We start from the raw sequence: 18,961 nt of genomic DNA on the forward strand, positions 1-18,961 counted from the left end.
GTTCAAACGACTTGTAAAGTGAATTTTGCATCCGATGACCACTTTAAAAAAAATAAAAAAAACCTTAACAATAAAAACTAAATTCTGTGATTTTACATGCTACAAGTAAATGTGGGCATCACAACATTGCAAAACAGGGGTGTCAAACTCAGTTCCTGGAGGGCCGCAGCCCTTAAGAGTTTTGTTCCAACCCTGCTCCAACACACAAACCATTTAGTGAATATGCACATAAACAGCCTTTTAATTAAAAGAGTAGAATAATCATGACTAATAGTAAGACATGCAAACAAAAAAGAAAACCAAACTGGACGCAAGAACAGTTGTTACTTCTTGCCCAATTGGTTAATGAAAACAAGCATATAATCAAAGGAAAATTTGGAGTTAGGATAAGCTCCAAAACCAAAGGCGATACCTTTATAAAAGCTCATTATCGTCAAATATTTCGAAAATGTTTACGTTCCGAGGCAGATTGCCGGCAATAGCCATTTTAGGATAGTTTGTGGTTTGGTCTTAGTGACTTAGGAGTCCTCTTCACTGCTCCTAATGTTTCACAGATTTAGGAGCTAGTTTTAGTGCTAAATCACTTTGTGAAATACTCTTAGAGCAAAAATTCTAAAATTAGGACTGACACACCCATTATTTTTAAGATTTTCTTTATGAGCTACCTTTAGCCTTAAAATGTTTTGTGAATACGGGCCCTGGATTCTAATTGGGTGATATAACTTGCCAAAAAGTGAATGTGTTGCTAAAGGGAGACCATTTAATGTAAACCCAGTATGCTGTGATCAAAAGTTTTATTTAAAATGATAATTTCACAAAAATGCAGGCTATATAGATTTCTTTATTATAAATTAATATATTTTTCTGAACATAGTACAAAAGTTTTCTGGAATTTCTCTGAAAATATCTGTTTTTTTGAACATGGATTTTTGCCCTGAATGTTTAATGTCCCACTCCCTGCCCCTCTCTTCAGATTACTAAATATTCTATTAAAGAAGATCACTCCTTCTATTAATGCAGAAATGTTCATAAGTAAAAATAATACATTTGCAAAATGGTATCAGCATAACATATAACTAGCAAATAAAAGAATTACATAAAAATATAACTTTGTTATGATGGGTGAAATAAGTGTAAGTGCCGTAGTCATTCTAATATCAAGGTGTTTGAATCATTGATGCAACAGACATAAGTGGATATAAGAATCTTAAAAGCATTCTGAAAACAAGGGTAGAAAAAACCATAAATCAGTGGATTACAAGTGGAGTTAAGGTATGCAAACCAAACCAAAGCATCAAAAACATCAGCTGGGGTCAAAAAATTGAAAAAAGGGCCGAGAACAGTAACCGTAAAATATGGCAGCCAGCAGAACAAAAACACACCCATAACAATGGCCAGAGTTGTAGCTGCTTTTTTCTCTCTGTGAGCAGAGCTTTGGCTCTTCAACCCTCCAGTCACTCTTTCTGACATAACCTTTGCATGTTTTCGTGCAACATAGAAGATTTTCATATACAGAGAGCTCATGATTGTCCCAGGAAGGAAAAATGTGAGAACTGGACATATAATACCCCATTGTTTGTTAAAGAACAAAACACAGCTTCCCACACAATAAACCTGCATGATGAACAACTCCAAACCAATTTTGTTTACACCTGAAAACACAATAGAAAAACTGTAGAGAAATGAAAACAGCCAAATAAAGGTAGTAAATACAGTCACAGTGTTGTTTGTGACCCTCATTTTGTACCTCAGAGGGTCACAAATGGCCCAGTACCTGTCAACAGATATTAAACTGAGATGCAGTATTGAGGAGATACAAAAGGTCATGTCTAAACTAGAATGAACTTTACACACAACATCTCCCAGATACCAGCAGCCTTCAACAGATCGCACCATGCTGTACGGCATGACCAAAGAGCCCAGCAGACAGTCACTGGCAGCCAGAGAGCGAACGATCAGATGAGTTGGAGACTGAAGCTGTTTGAAGTGAGAGATGGAGATGATGATCAGAAGGTTCCCAAAAACTGTCGTGAGGATCATCAGCACCAAGAAAGCATACATTGCCACTTTAACCACAACATAACGCTGTACTTTTAGACAGGAGTCCGGCCGGAGTGGATAGCAGAGAAAAACAATCTGAGTGTCAGTTTCATTAGAAGTCATCACGTCTGCTCCAGATGCTGAGATAAATTCCTTTGTAACTGTAAAAAGGCAGACAACTATAAACCAAAGTATAAACTGAATAATTTTGTAGATTATAGTTTGGTAAAAACCAATATCCAAAGACAGGTGAACATATATATAATACATGCCCAACTAGTTTCACTCCCTAAATGGACTCAAAACAGCTCAGATTTGTTCATATATATATACTCTCAGATTTGAGGTAACCCTCCACACACCTGTCACTGTTACCCATAGCTACAAACACAAGATGAACTAAGGAGATTAAAATGAGAAAATTCATTTATTCAGTGGTATAACTATCACTATGTCATTCATTGCAATTTTGAGGGTAAATCCCACACTGACATGCAGATGTCACACACAAAACTTTGCAGCATGTATGTGGTCGTTGGTCCACTTACCAGCATAAAAAGCTACTTTTATTCAAATACTGAATGAATGAATGTTGTCAAAAGTACCGACTGTGGTACCACCCTTACAAAAAATAAGTTTATTCAAGTGTGCTATTAGTATACTTCTTTTAAACTAAAAAATATAGTAAAGTCTACTTTTTATGTACTTCTCAGAAATGGGCTTTATGTACTTTTCATAAATATACTTAAAATAACATTTAAGTATACTTGACTTATACTTAGAAAAAGTCTAAACATATTTGAGCTATACTTGTGCTCCTAGAATCCGTGTTTTCGTTGTTATACGGTAGGGGGGTGCTAGTGCAAACCTTCTGTACAGAATTTTAAAAAAAAATAAAAATACACAAATGAAGAAGAAACTGAAACAATAGATGCTTCCGCATATAATCTAACATGATCATCAGACATAAAACAGCATCAAAACTGTGTAACGTTATGGAATAAAATGGCGACCAATGAAGAGGTAATAATGACTGTCAAGCTTTGGGTGCTGACTCCATCTACATTTTGATTATATAATTCTGAATCCAATTCATAGTCTTTTTTTTTCAGATTTTTGTTCAAAATGTTGTTTAATTATTTATTTTTCATTTATGAAACTTGCCCACATTCAAGTGTTTAAAAAAGAATGCATGAAGCTAGCAGATAGCCTGTTCTTTCTTTTGATGTTTTGTATGTTCAGATATTCATATAACAAAATATATACAAATTAACCTCTTAACTGTCACCGTCCACCCTGTGGGACGCCTACGTTTACTTCACTATTTTACAATTAAATCCTAATCTAATCATGACAAACTATATATCGTTGGAAAGGTCTAAGACTCCTAAATAGGTATTTTACCACTTTTTTTGTAAAAAAATTATGTAGGAAAAGTAATAGATTAATTTATGACAAGAGTGCACCTGAAAAATCTACATCATAACAGGAGTTCTGACCTTTGTCACAGAAAGTCTTCTTAGTTGCCTTTTTCTCTATCACGCTTTAGAAATCATAAGAAATTATATATCAGTTGAAAACTTAAAATCTCAAAATTCATCCTTTGAAACCCATTTTAAAATCAGGCATTGCATTACCATGGAAATGGTACATCAAAATCACGTTGGAAAATGTTTTCATTCATGAATTATAAAAAAATAAGTTTGGATAGTGCACTATCATGTCTGTGTTCAAAACTGTGAGTGACAGTTAAGGGGTTAATACCTAAATAGGGACGTAGTAGTATACTTAAAGTATGATGTAAAGTTCACTTAAAGAAAAGTGTGTACTTTAGTAGTAAACTAGTAGTTTACTGAGACTACTTCAAAGTGTTCTAAAATGCTACTACACGTACTTAATTAGTAAACTATCAGTATACCTATAAGTTCACTTTTAGTATAGTTGCAGTACAAGTTAAAAACTTTGATGTAAGTTGTGTACTCAAAGTTTACTACTGTTATACTTAAAGATATACTTTTATATACTAGAAAGTCAGCCAATTTAGTCCCAAAGAATATTGAAATAGTACACTTACAAGTATACTACTAGTACACTGATATTTGTATACTTACTACATAAAGTATACTTAAAAATATACTTAAACTTTACTTAAGTATACGTAATAAAATAAACTTGAAGTACACTACTTTTTGGAAAGGGCAGTCGGTACTGAAATTTAAAAAAATTTTAAAACCATTTCCCGCTAACATTTGAGCGCTGTTGAGCAGATTCTTAAACACCGCTGATTGGCCATTGTGTTCACACACTCAACAGATATGACTGCGATTGGCTACAATGATTATCGCTTCACGCTCTTCACTGAGTGCTCAAACAGAAGCACACAGGAGCATTTGAATGCTGTGTTTATCAGTGGATCCCTAATATATCTGCACATACGGATCCCCTGATAGACGTGCAGTGGCGGTTCTACATTGAATTACTCTCCGGGTGAGAGAGAGTAATTCATGATGAACGACTCCAAACCAATTTTGTTTACACCTGAAAACACAACAGAAAAACTGTAGAGAAATGAAAACAGCCAAATAAAGGTAGTAAATACAGTCACAGTGTTGTTTGTGACCCTCATTTTGTACCTCAGAGGGTCACAAATGGCCCAGTACCTGTCAACAGATATTAAACTGAGATGCAGTATTGAGGAGATACAAAAGGTCATGTCTAAACTAGAATGAACTTTACATACAACATCTCCCAGATACCAGCAGCCTTCAACAGATCGCACCATGCTGTACGGCATGACCAAAGAGCCCAGCAGACAGTCACTAACAGCCAGAGAGCGAACGATCAGATGAGTTGGAGACTGAAGCTGTTTGAAGTGAGAGATGGAGATGATGATCAGCAGGTTCCCAAAAACTGTCGTGAGGATCATCAGCACCATTAAAACATACATTGCCACTTTAACCACAGTAAGACGAAGCAGTTTTGGACAGGAGTCCGACCGGAGTGGATAGCAGAGAAGGACGTTCTCAGTTTGAGTTTCATTAGAAATCATCACGTCTGCTCCAGATGCTGAGATGATTTTCTTTATAACTGTATGATGGCAGGCAATTATAATCCAAAGTAAAAACAGAATAATTTTACAGATTATAGTTTGGTAAAGACCACTATCCAAAGTCAAGTGAACATATATTTAGTACATGCCCATCAAGTTTAATTCCCTAAATGGACTCAGAGCAGCTCAGATTTGTTCATATATATAATCTCAGATTTGAGGTAACCCTCGCTACACAGTTTCGGACATGAGTTTGGCAGAAGTGGATAGCAGAGAAACATATTTTCAAAGTAAATATCAGTCTCATTTAAAGTCATCACATTTACCCTGGATGATTTTCTTTGTAATCATAAAAAGGCTGACAATTATAAAAAATAAGTATTAAATGAATAATTTCATGAATTACAGTTTGATAAAGACCAATAATCAAAGAAAGATATACACATACTGTATATTGGGCATCCTCAAATCTGTCCCACTCCTGCAGAGATTAGCTGTAAACCTAATCAAACACACCTGAGCATGCTAATCAGAGTCTGCAAGATCATTAGAAAATCACAGGTAGGTGAGTTTGATCAGGGTTGGAGCTAAACTCTGCAGCAGATTGGCCCTCCAGGGAAAGATTTGAGGAACCTTGCTGTATATAGTACATACCCATCTAATTTAGCCCCATACATGGACTCAGAGCAGCTCAGATTTGTTCATATATATAATCTCAGATTTGAGGTAACCCTCGCTACACAGTTTCGGACATGAGTTTGGCAGAAGTGGATAGCAGAGAAACATATTTTCAAAGTAAATATCAGTCTCATTTAAAGTCATCACATTTACCCTGGATGATTTTCTTTATAACTGTATGATGGCAGGCAATTATAATCCAAAGTAAAAACAGAATAATTTTACAGATTATAGTTTGGTAAAGACCACTATCCAAAGTCAAGTGAACATATATTTAGTACATGCCCATCAAGTTTAATTCCTAAATGGACTCAAAACAGCTCAGATTTGTTCATATATATATACTCTCAGATTTGAGGTAACCCTCGCTACACAGTTTCGGACATGAGTTTGGCAGAAGTGGATAGCAGAGAAAAACAATCTGAGTGTCAGTTTCATTAGAAGTCATCACGTCTGCTCCAGATGCTGAGATAAATTCCTTTGTAACTGTAAAAGGCAGACAACTATAAACCAAAGTATAAACTGAATAATTTTGTAGATTATAGTTTGGTAAAACCAATATCCAAAGACAGGTGAACATATATATAATACATGCCCAACTAGTTTCACTCCTAAATGGACTCAGAGCAGCTCAGATTTGTTCATATATATAATCTCAGATTTGAGGTAACCCTCGCTACACAGTTTCGGACATGAGTTTGGCAGAAGTGGATAGCAGAGAAAAACAATCTGAGTGTCAGTTTCATTAGAAATCATCACGTCTGCTCCAGATGCTGAGATAAATTCCTTTGTAACTGTAAAAGGCAGACAACTATAAACCAAAGTATAAACTGAATAATTTTGTAGATTATAGTTTGGTAAAGACCACTATCCAAAGTCAAGTGAACATATATTTAGTACATGCCCATCAAGTTTAATTCCTAAATGGACTCAAAACAGCTCAGATTTGTTCATATATATAATCTCAGATTTGAGGTAACCCTCGCTACACAGTTTCGGACATGAGTTTGGCAGAAGTGGATAGCAGAGAAACATATTTTCAAAGTAAATATCAGTCTCATTTAAAGTCATCACATTTACCCTGGATGATTTTCTTTATAATCATAAAAGGCTGACAATTATAAAAATAAGTTTGGATAGTGCACTATCATGTCTGTGTTCAAAACTGTGAGTGACAGTTAAGGGGTTAATACCTAAATAGGGACGTAGTAGTATACTTAAAGTATGATGTAAAGTTCACTTAAAGAAAAGTGTGTACTTTAGTAGTAAACTAGTAGTTTACTGAGACTACTTCAAAGTGTTCTAAAATGCTACTACACGTACTTAATTAGTAAACTATCAGTATACCTATAAGTTCACTTTTAGTATAGTTGCAGTACAAGTTAAAAACTTTGATGTAAGTTGTGTACTCAAAGTTTACTACTGTTATACTTAAAGATATACTTTTATATACTAGAAAGTCAGCCAATTTAGTCCCAAAGAATATTGAAATAGTACACTTACAAGTATACTACTAGTACACTGATATTTGTATACTTACTACATAAAGTATACTTAAAAATATACTTAAACTTTACTTAAGTATACGTAATAAAATAAACTTGAAGTACACTACTTTTTGGAAAGGGCAGTCGGTACTGAAATTTAAAAAAATTTTAAAACCATTTCCCGCTAACATTTGAGCGCTGTTGAGCAGATTCTTAAACACCGCTGATTGGCCATTGTGTTCACACACTCAACAGATATGACTGCGATTGGCTACAATGATTATCGCTTCACGCTCTTCACTGAGTGCTCAAACAGAAGCACACAGGAGCATTTGAATGCTGTGTTTATCAGTGGATCCCTAATATATCTGCACATACGGATCCCCTGATAGACGTGCAGTGGCGGTTCTACATTGAATTACTCTCCGGGTGAGAGAGAGTAATTCATGATGAACGACTCCAAACCAATTTTGTTTACACCTGAAAACACAACAGAAAAACTGTAGAGAAATGAAAACAGCCAAATAAAGGTAGTAAATACAGTCACAGTGTTGTTTGTGACCCTCATTTTGTACCTCAGAGGGTCACAAATGGCCCAGTACCTGTCAACAGATATTAAACTGAGATGCAGTATTGAGGAGATACAAAAGGTCATGTCTAAACTAGAATGAACTTTACATACAACATCTCCCAGATACCAGCAGCCTTCAACAGATCGCACCATGCTGTACGGCATGACCAAAGAGCCCAGCAGACAGTCACTAACAGCCAGAGAGCGAACGATCAGATGAGTTGGAGACTGAAGCTGTTTGAAGTGAGAGATGGAGATGATGATCAGCAGGTTCCCAAAAACTGTCGTGAGGATCATCAGCACCATTAAAACATACATTGCCACTTTAACCACAGTAAGACGAAGCAGTTTTGGACAGGAGTCCAACCGGAGTGGATAGCAGAGAAGGACGTTCTCAGTTTGAGTTTCATTAGAAATCATCACGTCTGCTCCAGATGCTGAGATGATTTTCTTTATAACTGTATGATGGCAGGCAATTATAATCCAAAGTAAAAACAGAATAATTTTACAGATTATAGTTTGGTAAAGACCACTATCCAAAGTCAAGTGAACATATATTTAGTACATGCCCATCAAGTTTAATTCCCTAAATGGACTCAGAGCAGCTCAGATTTGTTCATATATATAATCTCAGATTTGAGGTAACCCTCGCTACACAGTTTCGGACATGAGTTTGGCAGAAGTGGATAGCAGAGAAACATATTTTCAAAGTAAATATCAGTCTCATTTAAAGTCATCACATTTACCCTGGATGATTTTCTTTGTAATCATAAAAAGGCTGACAATTATAAAAAATAAGTATTAAATGAATAATTTCATGAATTACAGTTTGATAAAGACCAATAATCAAAGAAAGATATACACATACTGTATATTGGGCATCCTCAAATCTGTCCCACTCCTGCAGAGATTAGCTGTAAACCTAATCAAACACACCTGAGCATGCTAATCAGAGTCTGCAAGATCATTAGAAAATCACAGGTAGGTGAGTTTGATCAGGGTTGGAGCTAAACTCTGCAGCAGATTGGCCCTCCAGGGAAAGATTTGAGGAACCTTGCTGTATATAGTACATACCCATCTAATTTAGCCCCATACATGGACTCAGAGCAGCTCAGTTTTGTCCATATTTACCCTAATATTCAGAGGAAGCCACCCACACCTGTCGATATAACCCATGGTTACAAAAACAACAAACAAAATAAAAAAATTGGACAGTAGTCATTAAAATAAATTATTATTATAGACAATTATGCAACCATTTAAAAAATGACTAGCAGCTAGGGAAGTACATACAATCAAATTCTGCCCGATATCAAATAAGAAAATAATTATTTATACATTACGGCTGAAAACCAATAGGTGCTCTGTATTATTAGATTATTAATAATACTATTTTGTTTATTTAAAAAAAACTCTCTCTCTCTCTCTATATATATATATATATATATATTGTTTTTGTATGTTGTTTTCAACAATATACATTTTTATAAATAAAACCTGTTGTGTTCAGTGCTGCGAGTGAATTTAGGCATCACAACATTATAACAAACAGTAAAAAAATGTGCATTCAGTTTGAGAATTGTAAAGTTTCATTTAACTGTTATCAAATTATTAGTGGTTTTAGTGTTAGATAACAGAAAAAGTGATCTAAATGTAAAAATATGGGAATGCACTTCACACACCCCTGTTGAAATATTCAATTTAGAAGACTAAGAACCTTCAAACTTTCGATCTGTCTTTAAATTGCTTAATTCAAGCTATATATCTACAACTACAGTAAATACAATTTCTGCACTGACCTGAGCATTTCTTAACTTTTAGAAGAGGTTCTGTTTAATACATATATGTATAAAAACCAGTTCCATATATTTTTGCACAGTAAATGTCTATCTGGGCCTCCACTGCAGGCTCTCAAATCCATAGCTGTCAGTCACACACACCTCATTAATGTCTTGGACCCATGAGGCTTGTTATCATACTCATTTTACCAGAGTGACTCTCAAAGGAGTCTGACCAATCAAAGGTGTTAATGCTTAGCACTTACAGTATGGCGTGCATGAAGATAAGCTGTATCCTATCCATTATTATCACAGCCAACCTGTTTACCCATAATGCCCTACAGAGCTCAACTTTTATCATTAGGGAGACAGGCAGGACAAACAAACTTTAACTTCCTTGTGCTTCAGTCTAATCACAAGAAGACAGCAATAATATGGTTCTAAAAACATCAATAAAACTTAAGTAAAATAATAATGATAACTGAAAGAAAGGTTATCATCAATTTTATGGCTATAAATAATAAATGAACCAAATAAAAACTGAAATAAGAAAGATTATTTATTATTAGTTTGTTAATGATTTATTTCTTTATTGTTTGTGTTACAGGGCTGACGAGACGTGAGACGTGCGGATCCATATGCAAGCTTTTAATGAGCAGAGACGTGGTCATAACAGGCAGGGTCGAACAGTGGTAAACAGGTATAACATGGGCGAGACAAAGAATAAACAAAGACAAGCGTGGGTCAACGATCGGCGAACAGTATCAAAAGGGCTTGACAAGAGAGGTAATCCAAAACGTAAGCAGGAGTCCAGGCAGGGGAAAACACAATCCGAAAAAGGCAAGACTAGGGAAACTAACAAGGCTTTGTAGGGCAGCAATAATGCATACAATACTCAGCAGTGAAGCAGAGAAGGTCCAAGGCTTATAAAGCGTGTCTAATGGGTCTCAGCTGTAGTCAGTGCAATGTGTAATCTGTGACAGCTGTGTGATCTGTGCGATGGATGATGGGAAATGTAGTAGATGGTGAAGTGCAACAGTAATGTGATCAGTGCAATGAATACTGTGGTGAGTGATTGACCTCTGGTGGTGAGTGAATGGAAGTTCACAGACCAGATTCGTGACAGTTTGTTTGTTTGTTTTCTTGCTTGTTCACTTATTTAATTTTACCTGCCCTGCCAATGTTTTCACTGGCCCAACCACCAAAAATTACACTTTTATTATCATTATAAGGGAAAATACTGGGGGGGGAGGGGATCATTAAGAAATTAATTTGAACTTTTCTTCATAGCAAATTGGAAAAAATAACTTATGATGTTTTATTTTAAATAGCTAAAATTATAAACATTTGTAGCCTATTTTGTGTGATTTGGTAGAAGCACAAATTTGTTAAAACATTATAACTTTTAATCAATTTTTACTTCTAATTTTGCTACTAATACTTCCAAGACCATGTCATTTTCACAGAAGCATTGACAGCACAAGGCCCAAAATATTCAGTTTATGCGCAGAATCGCACTGTACACATAGACACACAATCTATGCACGCACAATTTCTTAATCATAACCTTGGGAACCAATAAAATAATATTTAATTTCACTTTGGCTTTTCAAAAGACCATAGAAGTGAAGATACAGCTTAGAAACAAAAGATGGTGAATGTTTAAACCAGTTAGAATGTACATGTTTAACACGGACACAACTTAATGACTGAATGATTTGTGCTGCAAATGAGAATTTTTCAAGATAACATAGTAAATTTAAAATTATATGACAATTGATTTAATTTACATTAAAATGCCTTTGCCTCATATTAATTTTGTCACATAGAAACAAATGCATAAGGCCTAAAAAAAGGCCGCATTCACACAAACACTCTTCTGTAGTGATGTAATGTTTTTCTGTTTTTCCCATGAGACTTGTTACAACCAATTCATTTTAATGACTCTCAAACATGCCTCAAAATCCAAATGTGTGAAGTCCCATCATTAACACTGTCACTCATTAGGCTGAACACAACAACAGCCTCTTCAGCACTAATAACCCATCAGGTGCGGTATGACATCAGCCAGTTTACCCCAAATCATCCACTGATCTGTATCACAGATGTTAGCCTATATGAAATGCCAGACAAGAGATTCGAGTCCAACTGCACATTAAATAAGTAAAATGAAAGAATTCAGTAATTAACAGAGACAAAAAAAAAAAATCATGCACATCAGATGCACAAGCACCCTAAAAACAACACAAACAGTATGAAAAAATAATTTATAATTATAAAATAATTAATTTATATAAACATATTAAGTGTGCATTCTTATATATCATCATTATAAATGTATTTTATTAGCATTATCATGATGATGGTACACATAGCTATGATGCAGTTTTATCACATGAACTGTTCACAAAGAATGCCTCAGTGTGATGCCTCAGTCATTACTCTTTTGAGCACTTAATCTGTTTTGGACAATGACAGCTCATCTGAGGTTTGTTGCTAGAAATACACTGAAGCAGAGGAACATGTCTTGACTCATATATCTCCATTGATATCAACACTATGAAAGCACTGTAAGAAAAATTAAAACATACATATTATAATCTTCTGAAGCAACACATAACAACATCGGAGAGCTGAAGAATATTTTCAATGAATGATAACTGAAAATTCAGTCTGATTATATAAAATGGAATGTAGTTCACAAGCTATGTTTATTTATTTTTTTAAACATAGTCAATTTGTTATTATTCATATCATATCATATAACGCCCGGCTCCTGCGTCAGCAGCACCACACGCATGTGTTGTGGTACTCTCATGAACGAGTGTTGACTGACACCGAAGAGAAGAAATTGTTGAATAAAACTGTTATTTTTGTTTTCTTTGTGCACAAAAAGTATTCTCGTAGCTTCATAAAATTACAGTTGAACCATTAACGTCACATGGACTATTTTAACATTGTCCTTATTAACTTTCTGGGCCTTGAATCTGGTAGTTGCGTTGCTATCTATGCAGGGTCAGAAAGCTCTCGAATTTCATCAGACATAACATTTGTGTTCTGAAGATGAACGAAGGTCTTGTGCGTTTGGAAGTAATTAATGACAGAATTTTCATTTTATGGTAGACTATCACTTTAATGTCTTTCCTACTTTGAAACATAACGGTTACTTTTCTGAAATGAGACGGTTTTATAATGTACACATTTTTACTACAATCTCTTATAGGCCTCATTAACCAAGTCGTCCATAAAACTGATAAAACAAGCCCACAAATTAATATAAGAATACATACAAGCACTTCATATTTAATGCAACTTTGAGCTGAGTTTTGGTTGCATTTGCACAGCTTTGATCAGCAGAGCAAAGCAATTGGTCTAATTAATTCAGAGTAAGGGTGGTATGCTATGTTTTTCCGAATTAGGCCTTGGTTACAAGTCTAACTGTTTTCTGCTGCTATTGTTTTGAAATATTTCCCCAGTTACTATAATTCTCACAGCCTTTCTGAACCAAGAATGCATGAATGCATAAATGAAAGGATTTAAGGTGGAATTGACATAGCCAAACCAAACAAGTGCATCGATCAGCGTTGGGGGTGTTGTGTAGCCAATAAAAGGATTCATTATGTTACAGAGGAAAAAAGGAGTCCAGCAAACCATGAAAACTCCAACCACGATAGCAATCGTTATCGTTGCTTTCTGTGCCCAATGTTGCGCCCCTTCTGATGGATAAACTCTTCTCAGCTGGCTCAGTTGAAGACTTATAGACCTCGCTTGGTTTCGGGCAACCATGTAGATTCTAGAATAGATGCCAATAATGATGAGGCCAGGAATGTAGAAGGAAACAAGTGAAGAGATCACTGCCGGGCCGTGAGTAAAGAAGACATGGCACCCTCCCACACAACGTACATGTGTTTCGTAAAAGTCCTTGTCACCATGAAGGTTGAGTTCGAAGTAGGTACTCATGTAAGCAAATACAGCAGGGATCAACCAGCTGACAGAGATCATTAACAGCACCATTGGAAAACCAAAGCGATAATGATACGTTAATGGGCTGCACACGGCACAACAGCGCTCGGCAGACACACTCACAAGGTGGAAAATCGAAGAGGTGCTGAGAGTCATGTCAATGCATGTGTGTAACTTACATAAGAAATCCCCAAAGTACCAACAGCCCTGCATGGAACGGACAGCGCTCAACGGCATGACAAACAGCCCGAGGAGAAAGTCACACAGGGCGAGAGACAAAATCAGCTGGTTTGTTGGTGTGTGGAGTTGCTTGAAATGTCCAATGGAGATGATGACCAGTAGATTCCCAATGATGGTCACAATGGTGGTCAACATCATGGTGATAAGCATAGGAACGTGGACGCCGTACGGTCGTACATACTTCCCACAGGATCCATTCAAAGCCTCGTAACAGAGATCCATTCTAGTGTTAGAAAGTCCTTTCACCTCGATCCGATGATGAAGCTGAAGCAGAAACTCATGAAAACAAATAGCCTTGTGGAAAATGATAGGCTGGTTTTTGTACCATCTAATTGTAAAACAGCTATAAATAAAGTTGTAGTTTAAATTAAGCAGCATTCCATAAAAGCAGACTTCCTCCCAAGGGAGAAATTAATTTGACTAAATTTTCCATTTAAGGAATTCCAATGGAGGGAGCTACTATAAATATTAGTCCCTCAAAGCAACAACTCTTCTCATAATAGAAATACTCCCATACTACAGAAAGTCCTGGTCTGTCCCTGTTCTGTCAGCAAATAAAACCACTATTAATTTATTCCACCAGCTTTGAATACAGCTAAAGGTACAAAGTCCAATCAATCTGTCTATATATATATATATATATATATATATATATATCCATGAGTCATTAAGAACAGCTGTGACTTTGTTTGCACACATGGACTACAAGAGCAAATAGTTGTACGTTAAGAAATCAATACAGAAGCTCCATTCCTGTCTCACCATGAAAACACACAATTTACATACACAATTCTGACATGGGAAAAGATAAGGAACTCAGAAACATGGCCATAATATACTAGAATTTATGGTTGTCTTTTGTCTTAGAGAATATACAGGCTTCAGTCTATAGAACTAAATACAGAAAATATATCAAATGTTTGCATGTATTTTAGAATTAGGAAAAATTCTGATGAAAAACAACGATTATACTGCAATCCAACTTATTTCTAAACAAATTTGCAACCTTCTACTTGAAAAAGTGTAGCAGAATGTCATGCCGCCACAGAGAATTGTGTGAAATGCAGTACAAATGTCACCTCATGCCAGCAAAACTAGTTCTGTTTTTTCAGCAAAATGTTTTTCTGCCATGCTTTATGGCTATTCTTCATCAACAATACACAAAATGCGTAAGTACTAAATTGTACAATCAACATGCACAATAAGAACCTAATTATGAAAAATAATAATTAGCCTTATGATATTCTCTTTGACACGCCCCCCAAATCAAGCCCTGAAGACAAAATCTGTGAATCTTCATTACATTATGCTAGATACTTCACCAGTGAACAGTTTGCTTCACAAGACATTAACAACTCATAACAAAAAATTCTAGTTCAATCTGCAAGAAAGTCATGACAATGTTGATTGGATTAAGGGGCCACAAGAAAACTCAAGTCTCAAAATGTTTTTTTGCTTTGTGAAAAGGCTCTTAAAAACATAAAATGAACATAATACATAGAATTAAATATTTAAAATAAATTTCCATGTTATGCTTTTAAGGGCCTTTTCACAAATCAAAAAACATTTGCAAAACATTTACTTGAATATGAATATGTTGCTTGAAATAAAAACTTGTCAATGGCCAAAAATGCTTTTCCCCCCCTTTCAGATTCACATGATCTACCAGCAGGGACTAACTGGACAACCAGCCAAACTGACCACTAGATACACATACAGTTTACTCTTAAACATCTCGAGACACGAAAGCCAATCAAGAGTTCCTTGTAATCACATGACAACAAGAGGTCCTTTTTTATTGGCTCAGAAAAATGCACTCTCTGTGTGAAAGTATTCAAAAGGCTACAAAATACAGATGTTTAATCATCTTCTGAGGACGCGGGAAGACTTTCTGCAGTAAGATTACAAAAACAAACCAAATACAACACTCACTTTTCAAATACTAACCTCATGTAAAAGTAAATGTTGTAGATATGCAATATGTACTGTAAATATGTAAATATTTGTTAAAGGTATTTTTTTTAAAGTGTCTCAGTGGGTCTTCAGTATTTTCTTTATAATATTTAGATTTTCCAACTAAAATATAGGAAAAAAGGACTAATCAAGCCATTTTCTCATTCAAGGTTTTAAATTGCCTGTACGATGAATCTGAGTCAACCGTGGACAGCAGAGTCTTTCGGCCTCTGTTTCGCATCCCTGAACGACTCCTGCATAAAGACAGTCTATTCTCCTGTCTTACGTGCTCCTCTCTACCTGCTCTTTACTATAACCATCATACTGATAGTGTTTGGCAACCTGTGGGTCATCTTCACCATCTCCTCTTTCCAGCAGCTCCACACACCCACCAACTACCTGATCATCTCAATGGCCGTAGCCGACCTGCTTCTGGGCAGTTTTGTCATGCCTCCGAGCATGATACGCTCTTTGGAGACATGCTGGTACTTTGGAGACTTTTTCTGCAAGTTTCACTCTGGCACTGATTTTACGCTGTGTAACGCATCCGTTTTGCACCTCACGTTCATCTCAATTGACCGTTATTATGCAGTTTGTCAACCACTCCAATATCACAGCAGAATGACCACACGTGTGAGCGTATTCATGATCCTGGTCAGCTGGGGCTTCTCTGCCTTTTTCGGCTTTGGCATCATATTCTCAGAGCTGAAAATCGAAGGCAAAACAACCGAGGAGCTGCATGTTGCTTGCAAGGGAGGGTGTTTAGCATTGCATGGAAGAGAAATCGGAGTGACCTATTCGATTGTGTTTTACTTCCTCCCTATGTTTATAATTGTGAGCATTTACAGCAGGATTTTTGTTATAGCACTGAGACATGTTCGTGTTATTAACAACTACCCCACAAGCTCATCATCAGTTAGTAAAAAGGATCTAAAAGCCACTAAGACGCTTGCTATTGTCATTGGAGTTTTTATGTCTTGCTGGACACCTTACTTCATGTGTAACATCATAGATCCTATTGTTAACCATACAATACCAGCACTATTATATGAGGTGCTAATGTGGGTGGCTTATTTAAACGCAGTATTTAACCCCTTGATTTATGCTTTCTTTTACAGCTGGTTCAGAGAAAAATCCAAAATTTTATATGACAAACTATATAAATTGTGCTAGCGGGTCTATTATAAAATCTGTTGTGTCATTTATTTTTTTCTTTCTTAAATGTCCTTATATTTCACTAACATTTTCTCTTCCATAAAAATGCCACATTTAATGTTTCAGTAGGTACTGTGAGGAAAACCCATATCATATTCATTGCATGTCAAGCTTTTGTTTAAAAAAAAAAAGAAGTTTTGAACCACATTATAATCATAATAATTAATATGAATTATAATAAACTATAACACATTTATATAGTATTTAGAACATGTATGTGCTTATTCGCTGTTATAAAATGTGTTTCTGTTTCTGTAATGTTTTGATAATTGTGTGCTTTAATGATATAAATTTCCCACTGCCTTTCCTTATGCACATTTTTTTTCTTAAAGAATCTAAGGAATTTAATACCTCTTGAGCATCAAACCTCTGTCATTAATGATGTGTGACAAGCAAATCAGACATGCAATACATAAAATAAAACATTCTGTGTGTTTTCAGTCCTTGAAGATCAACAGAGACCTTTTAATTCATATACCCTCCCACTCCTATCCTATCATTCATTATCACATGTTGGCTATAACCCGTTTGTGGTATATGAGGCACTTTCCCCACGTTTTCTTTGATAGCAGAGAAATTATATTACTAACATGGATAATCTTTGTAATGCAAAAAAAAAAAAAAAAATCACAATATTACTTTAAAGTTTAAGTATAATCTAATAAATAAACATAAACTGACAAAAACAGCCTAACAATATTGCTGAGATGTCTGATATGAGATTACATATATGCTGAGGAAGATTTAATGCTGTTCTTTTTTGATGTATTAAAAACTGGGGGTCACAACATTGTATCTACAATTTGGCCATCCTAAATTCTGAATCATATGAACACCAAATCATTTCTAATATCAAATACAAGTACTGTTTAATATACTAGAACAATTCAATTCAAATATTACATAAAATGTACGTTTTAACAAAGTTACTGTAACGCTCTCACTATATTTAAAGTATTATGTTTGTCCTCATAAAACCGCAACTGGCGGTTTGAATCTAGGACGAGCACAAGAGTGGCTTGTTGTCCTGCGCTTCCCCAAAAAATAAATCAATAAATAAAAAAATACTTATGTGCCTAATCATTATATGGACACAAGAACATCATGACAAAACTGACTGGCTAAAATATCATGAAAGCTGTAGTCTATAATGAAATATCTGTGATTTTAAAATTCATGCTTTGAATAGGAGATAAGGAGGAAAATGCTTTTTGCTTCTAGATTGTGTAGTTACAACATCCACCAGCAGGGGCTGAAGGGGTCAGACCCAAACAAACTTGACCCCTTTGATCATGTTGTAAGTGTAGTTGATACAATTATTATTTTTTCTCTCTCTGTGAAACACACATGTTGAGTTTCCATGTTTTATGGGGACGTTGCGTAATGGTTTTATACAATATTTTCTATCCCCTTAACCTAAGCCTATACCCCTAAACCTACCCCTCACACAAAACTTTCAGCATTTTTAGATTTTCAAAAAACTTAATTCTGTATAATTTATAAGTTGTTTTCCTAAAGTGGACCCACAAGGTCATAATTTACAAGTATCACTATCCTTGCAGAGACATTTGGTCCCTATGATGTAGGGGATACCAGGTATATACAAACACACACACACACACACACACACACACACAGGCCTACTAAAATGACAGACCAACTCAGAACCAACTCCCTAAAGGCAATAGTGGCTTTTGTAACATGAGCTCAGTTTGTGTGACAGCATTAGATTAGATCTAGCACTGTTGGGTCCGAGTCCACCTAGTCAAGTCCTAGTTTTTAATCAATTGAGTTTAAGTAGGAGACGTTTATTAATGTCGTTTTATATTAATTTTATGTTGTTACTTTTTAAATTTATTTTATATTACACATGTGTCATGACACAAATTCGTCTGTACTCTGAAAAATGTATGCGTCCAAAATATCCAAGTCTGAGTCCACCCGAGTCTGTCCAAGTCCAAGTTCATTCAAAATTGCAGTTCGAGTC

The 18,961-nt window shown here is 35.5% G+C and overlaps 3 protein-coding genes and 1 long non-coding RNA gene across 7 annotated transcripts; 1 reads left to right on the plus strand and 3 right to left on the minus strand.

The window, feature by feature from the left end:
• Positions 1–872: 872 nt before the first annotated feature.
• Positions 873–5,639, minus strand: LOC131527205 (trace amine-associated receptor 4-like). 4 transcript variants are annotated; one of them, XM_058756122.1, is made up of 4 exons: positions 5,538–5,564; positions 4,781–4,903; positions 2,092–2,201; positions 873–1,977 (listed from the first exon to the last, which is right to left on the minus strand). In XM_058756122.1, exons 3-4 carry the CDS (start codon positions 2,161–2,163, stop codon positions 1,147–1,149), a joined length of 903 nt encoding a protein of 300 aa, XP_058612105.1. In that variant the 5' UTR covers positions 2,164–2,201; positions 4,781–4,903; positions 5,538–5,564; the 3' UTR covers positions 873–1,146. The 4 variants fall into 4 exon arrangements, with proteins under 4 accessions (XP_058612105.1, XP_058612106.1, XP_058612103.1 ...); XM_058756123.1 differs by lacking the exon at positions 4,781–4,903 and having other exon boundaries at positions 5,538–5,639; XM_058756120.1 differs by having other exon boundaries at positions 873–2,201.
• Positions 5,640–7,858: 2,219 nt separating this feature from the next.
• On the minus strand, positions 7,859–8,757 carry LOC131527496 (uncharacterized). Its single transcript, XR_009267661.1, has 3 exons — positions 8,694–8,757; positions 8,142–8,283; positions 7,859–8,059 (listed from the first exon to the last, which is right to left on the minus strand). It is a non-coding gene; the product is annotated as an uncharacterized LOC131527496 (long non-coding RNA).
• A 3,213-nt stretch (positions 8,758–11,970) lies between these two features.
• taar1b (trace amine associated receptor 1b) lies at positions 11,971–14,046 on the minus strand. Its single transcript, XM_058756455.1, has one exon. It carries the CDS (start codon positions 14,026–14,028, stop codon positions 13,030–13,032), a length of 999 nt encoding a protein of 332 aa, XP_058612438.1. The 5' UTR covers positions 14,029–14,046; the 3' UTR covers positions 11,971–13,029.
• Positions 14,047–15,948: 1,902 nt separating this feature from the next.
• On the plus strand, positions 15,949–16,932 carry taar11 (trace amine-associated receptor 11). The gene has a single exon (XM_058756579.1). It carries the CDS (start codon positions 15,949–15,951, stop codon positions 16,930–16,932), a length of 984 nt encoding a protein of 327 aa, XP_058612562.1.
• The last annotated feature ends 2,029 nt before the right edge of the window (positions 16,933–18,961 follow it).

This window comes from Onychostoma macrolepis, chromosome 20 (genome assembly GCF_012432095.1).
Source record: "Onychostoma macrolepis isolate SWU-2019 chromosome 20, ASM1243209v1, whole genome shotgun sequence".
Taxonomy (NCBI): domain Eukaryota; kingdom Metazoa; phylum Chordata; class Actinopteri; order Cypriniformes; family Cyprinidae; genus Onychostoma; species Onychostoma macrolepis.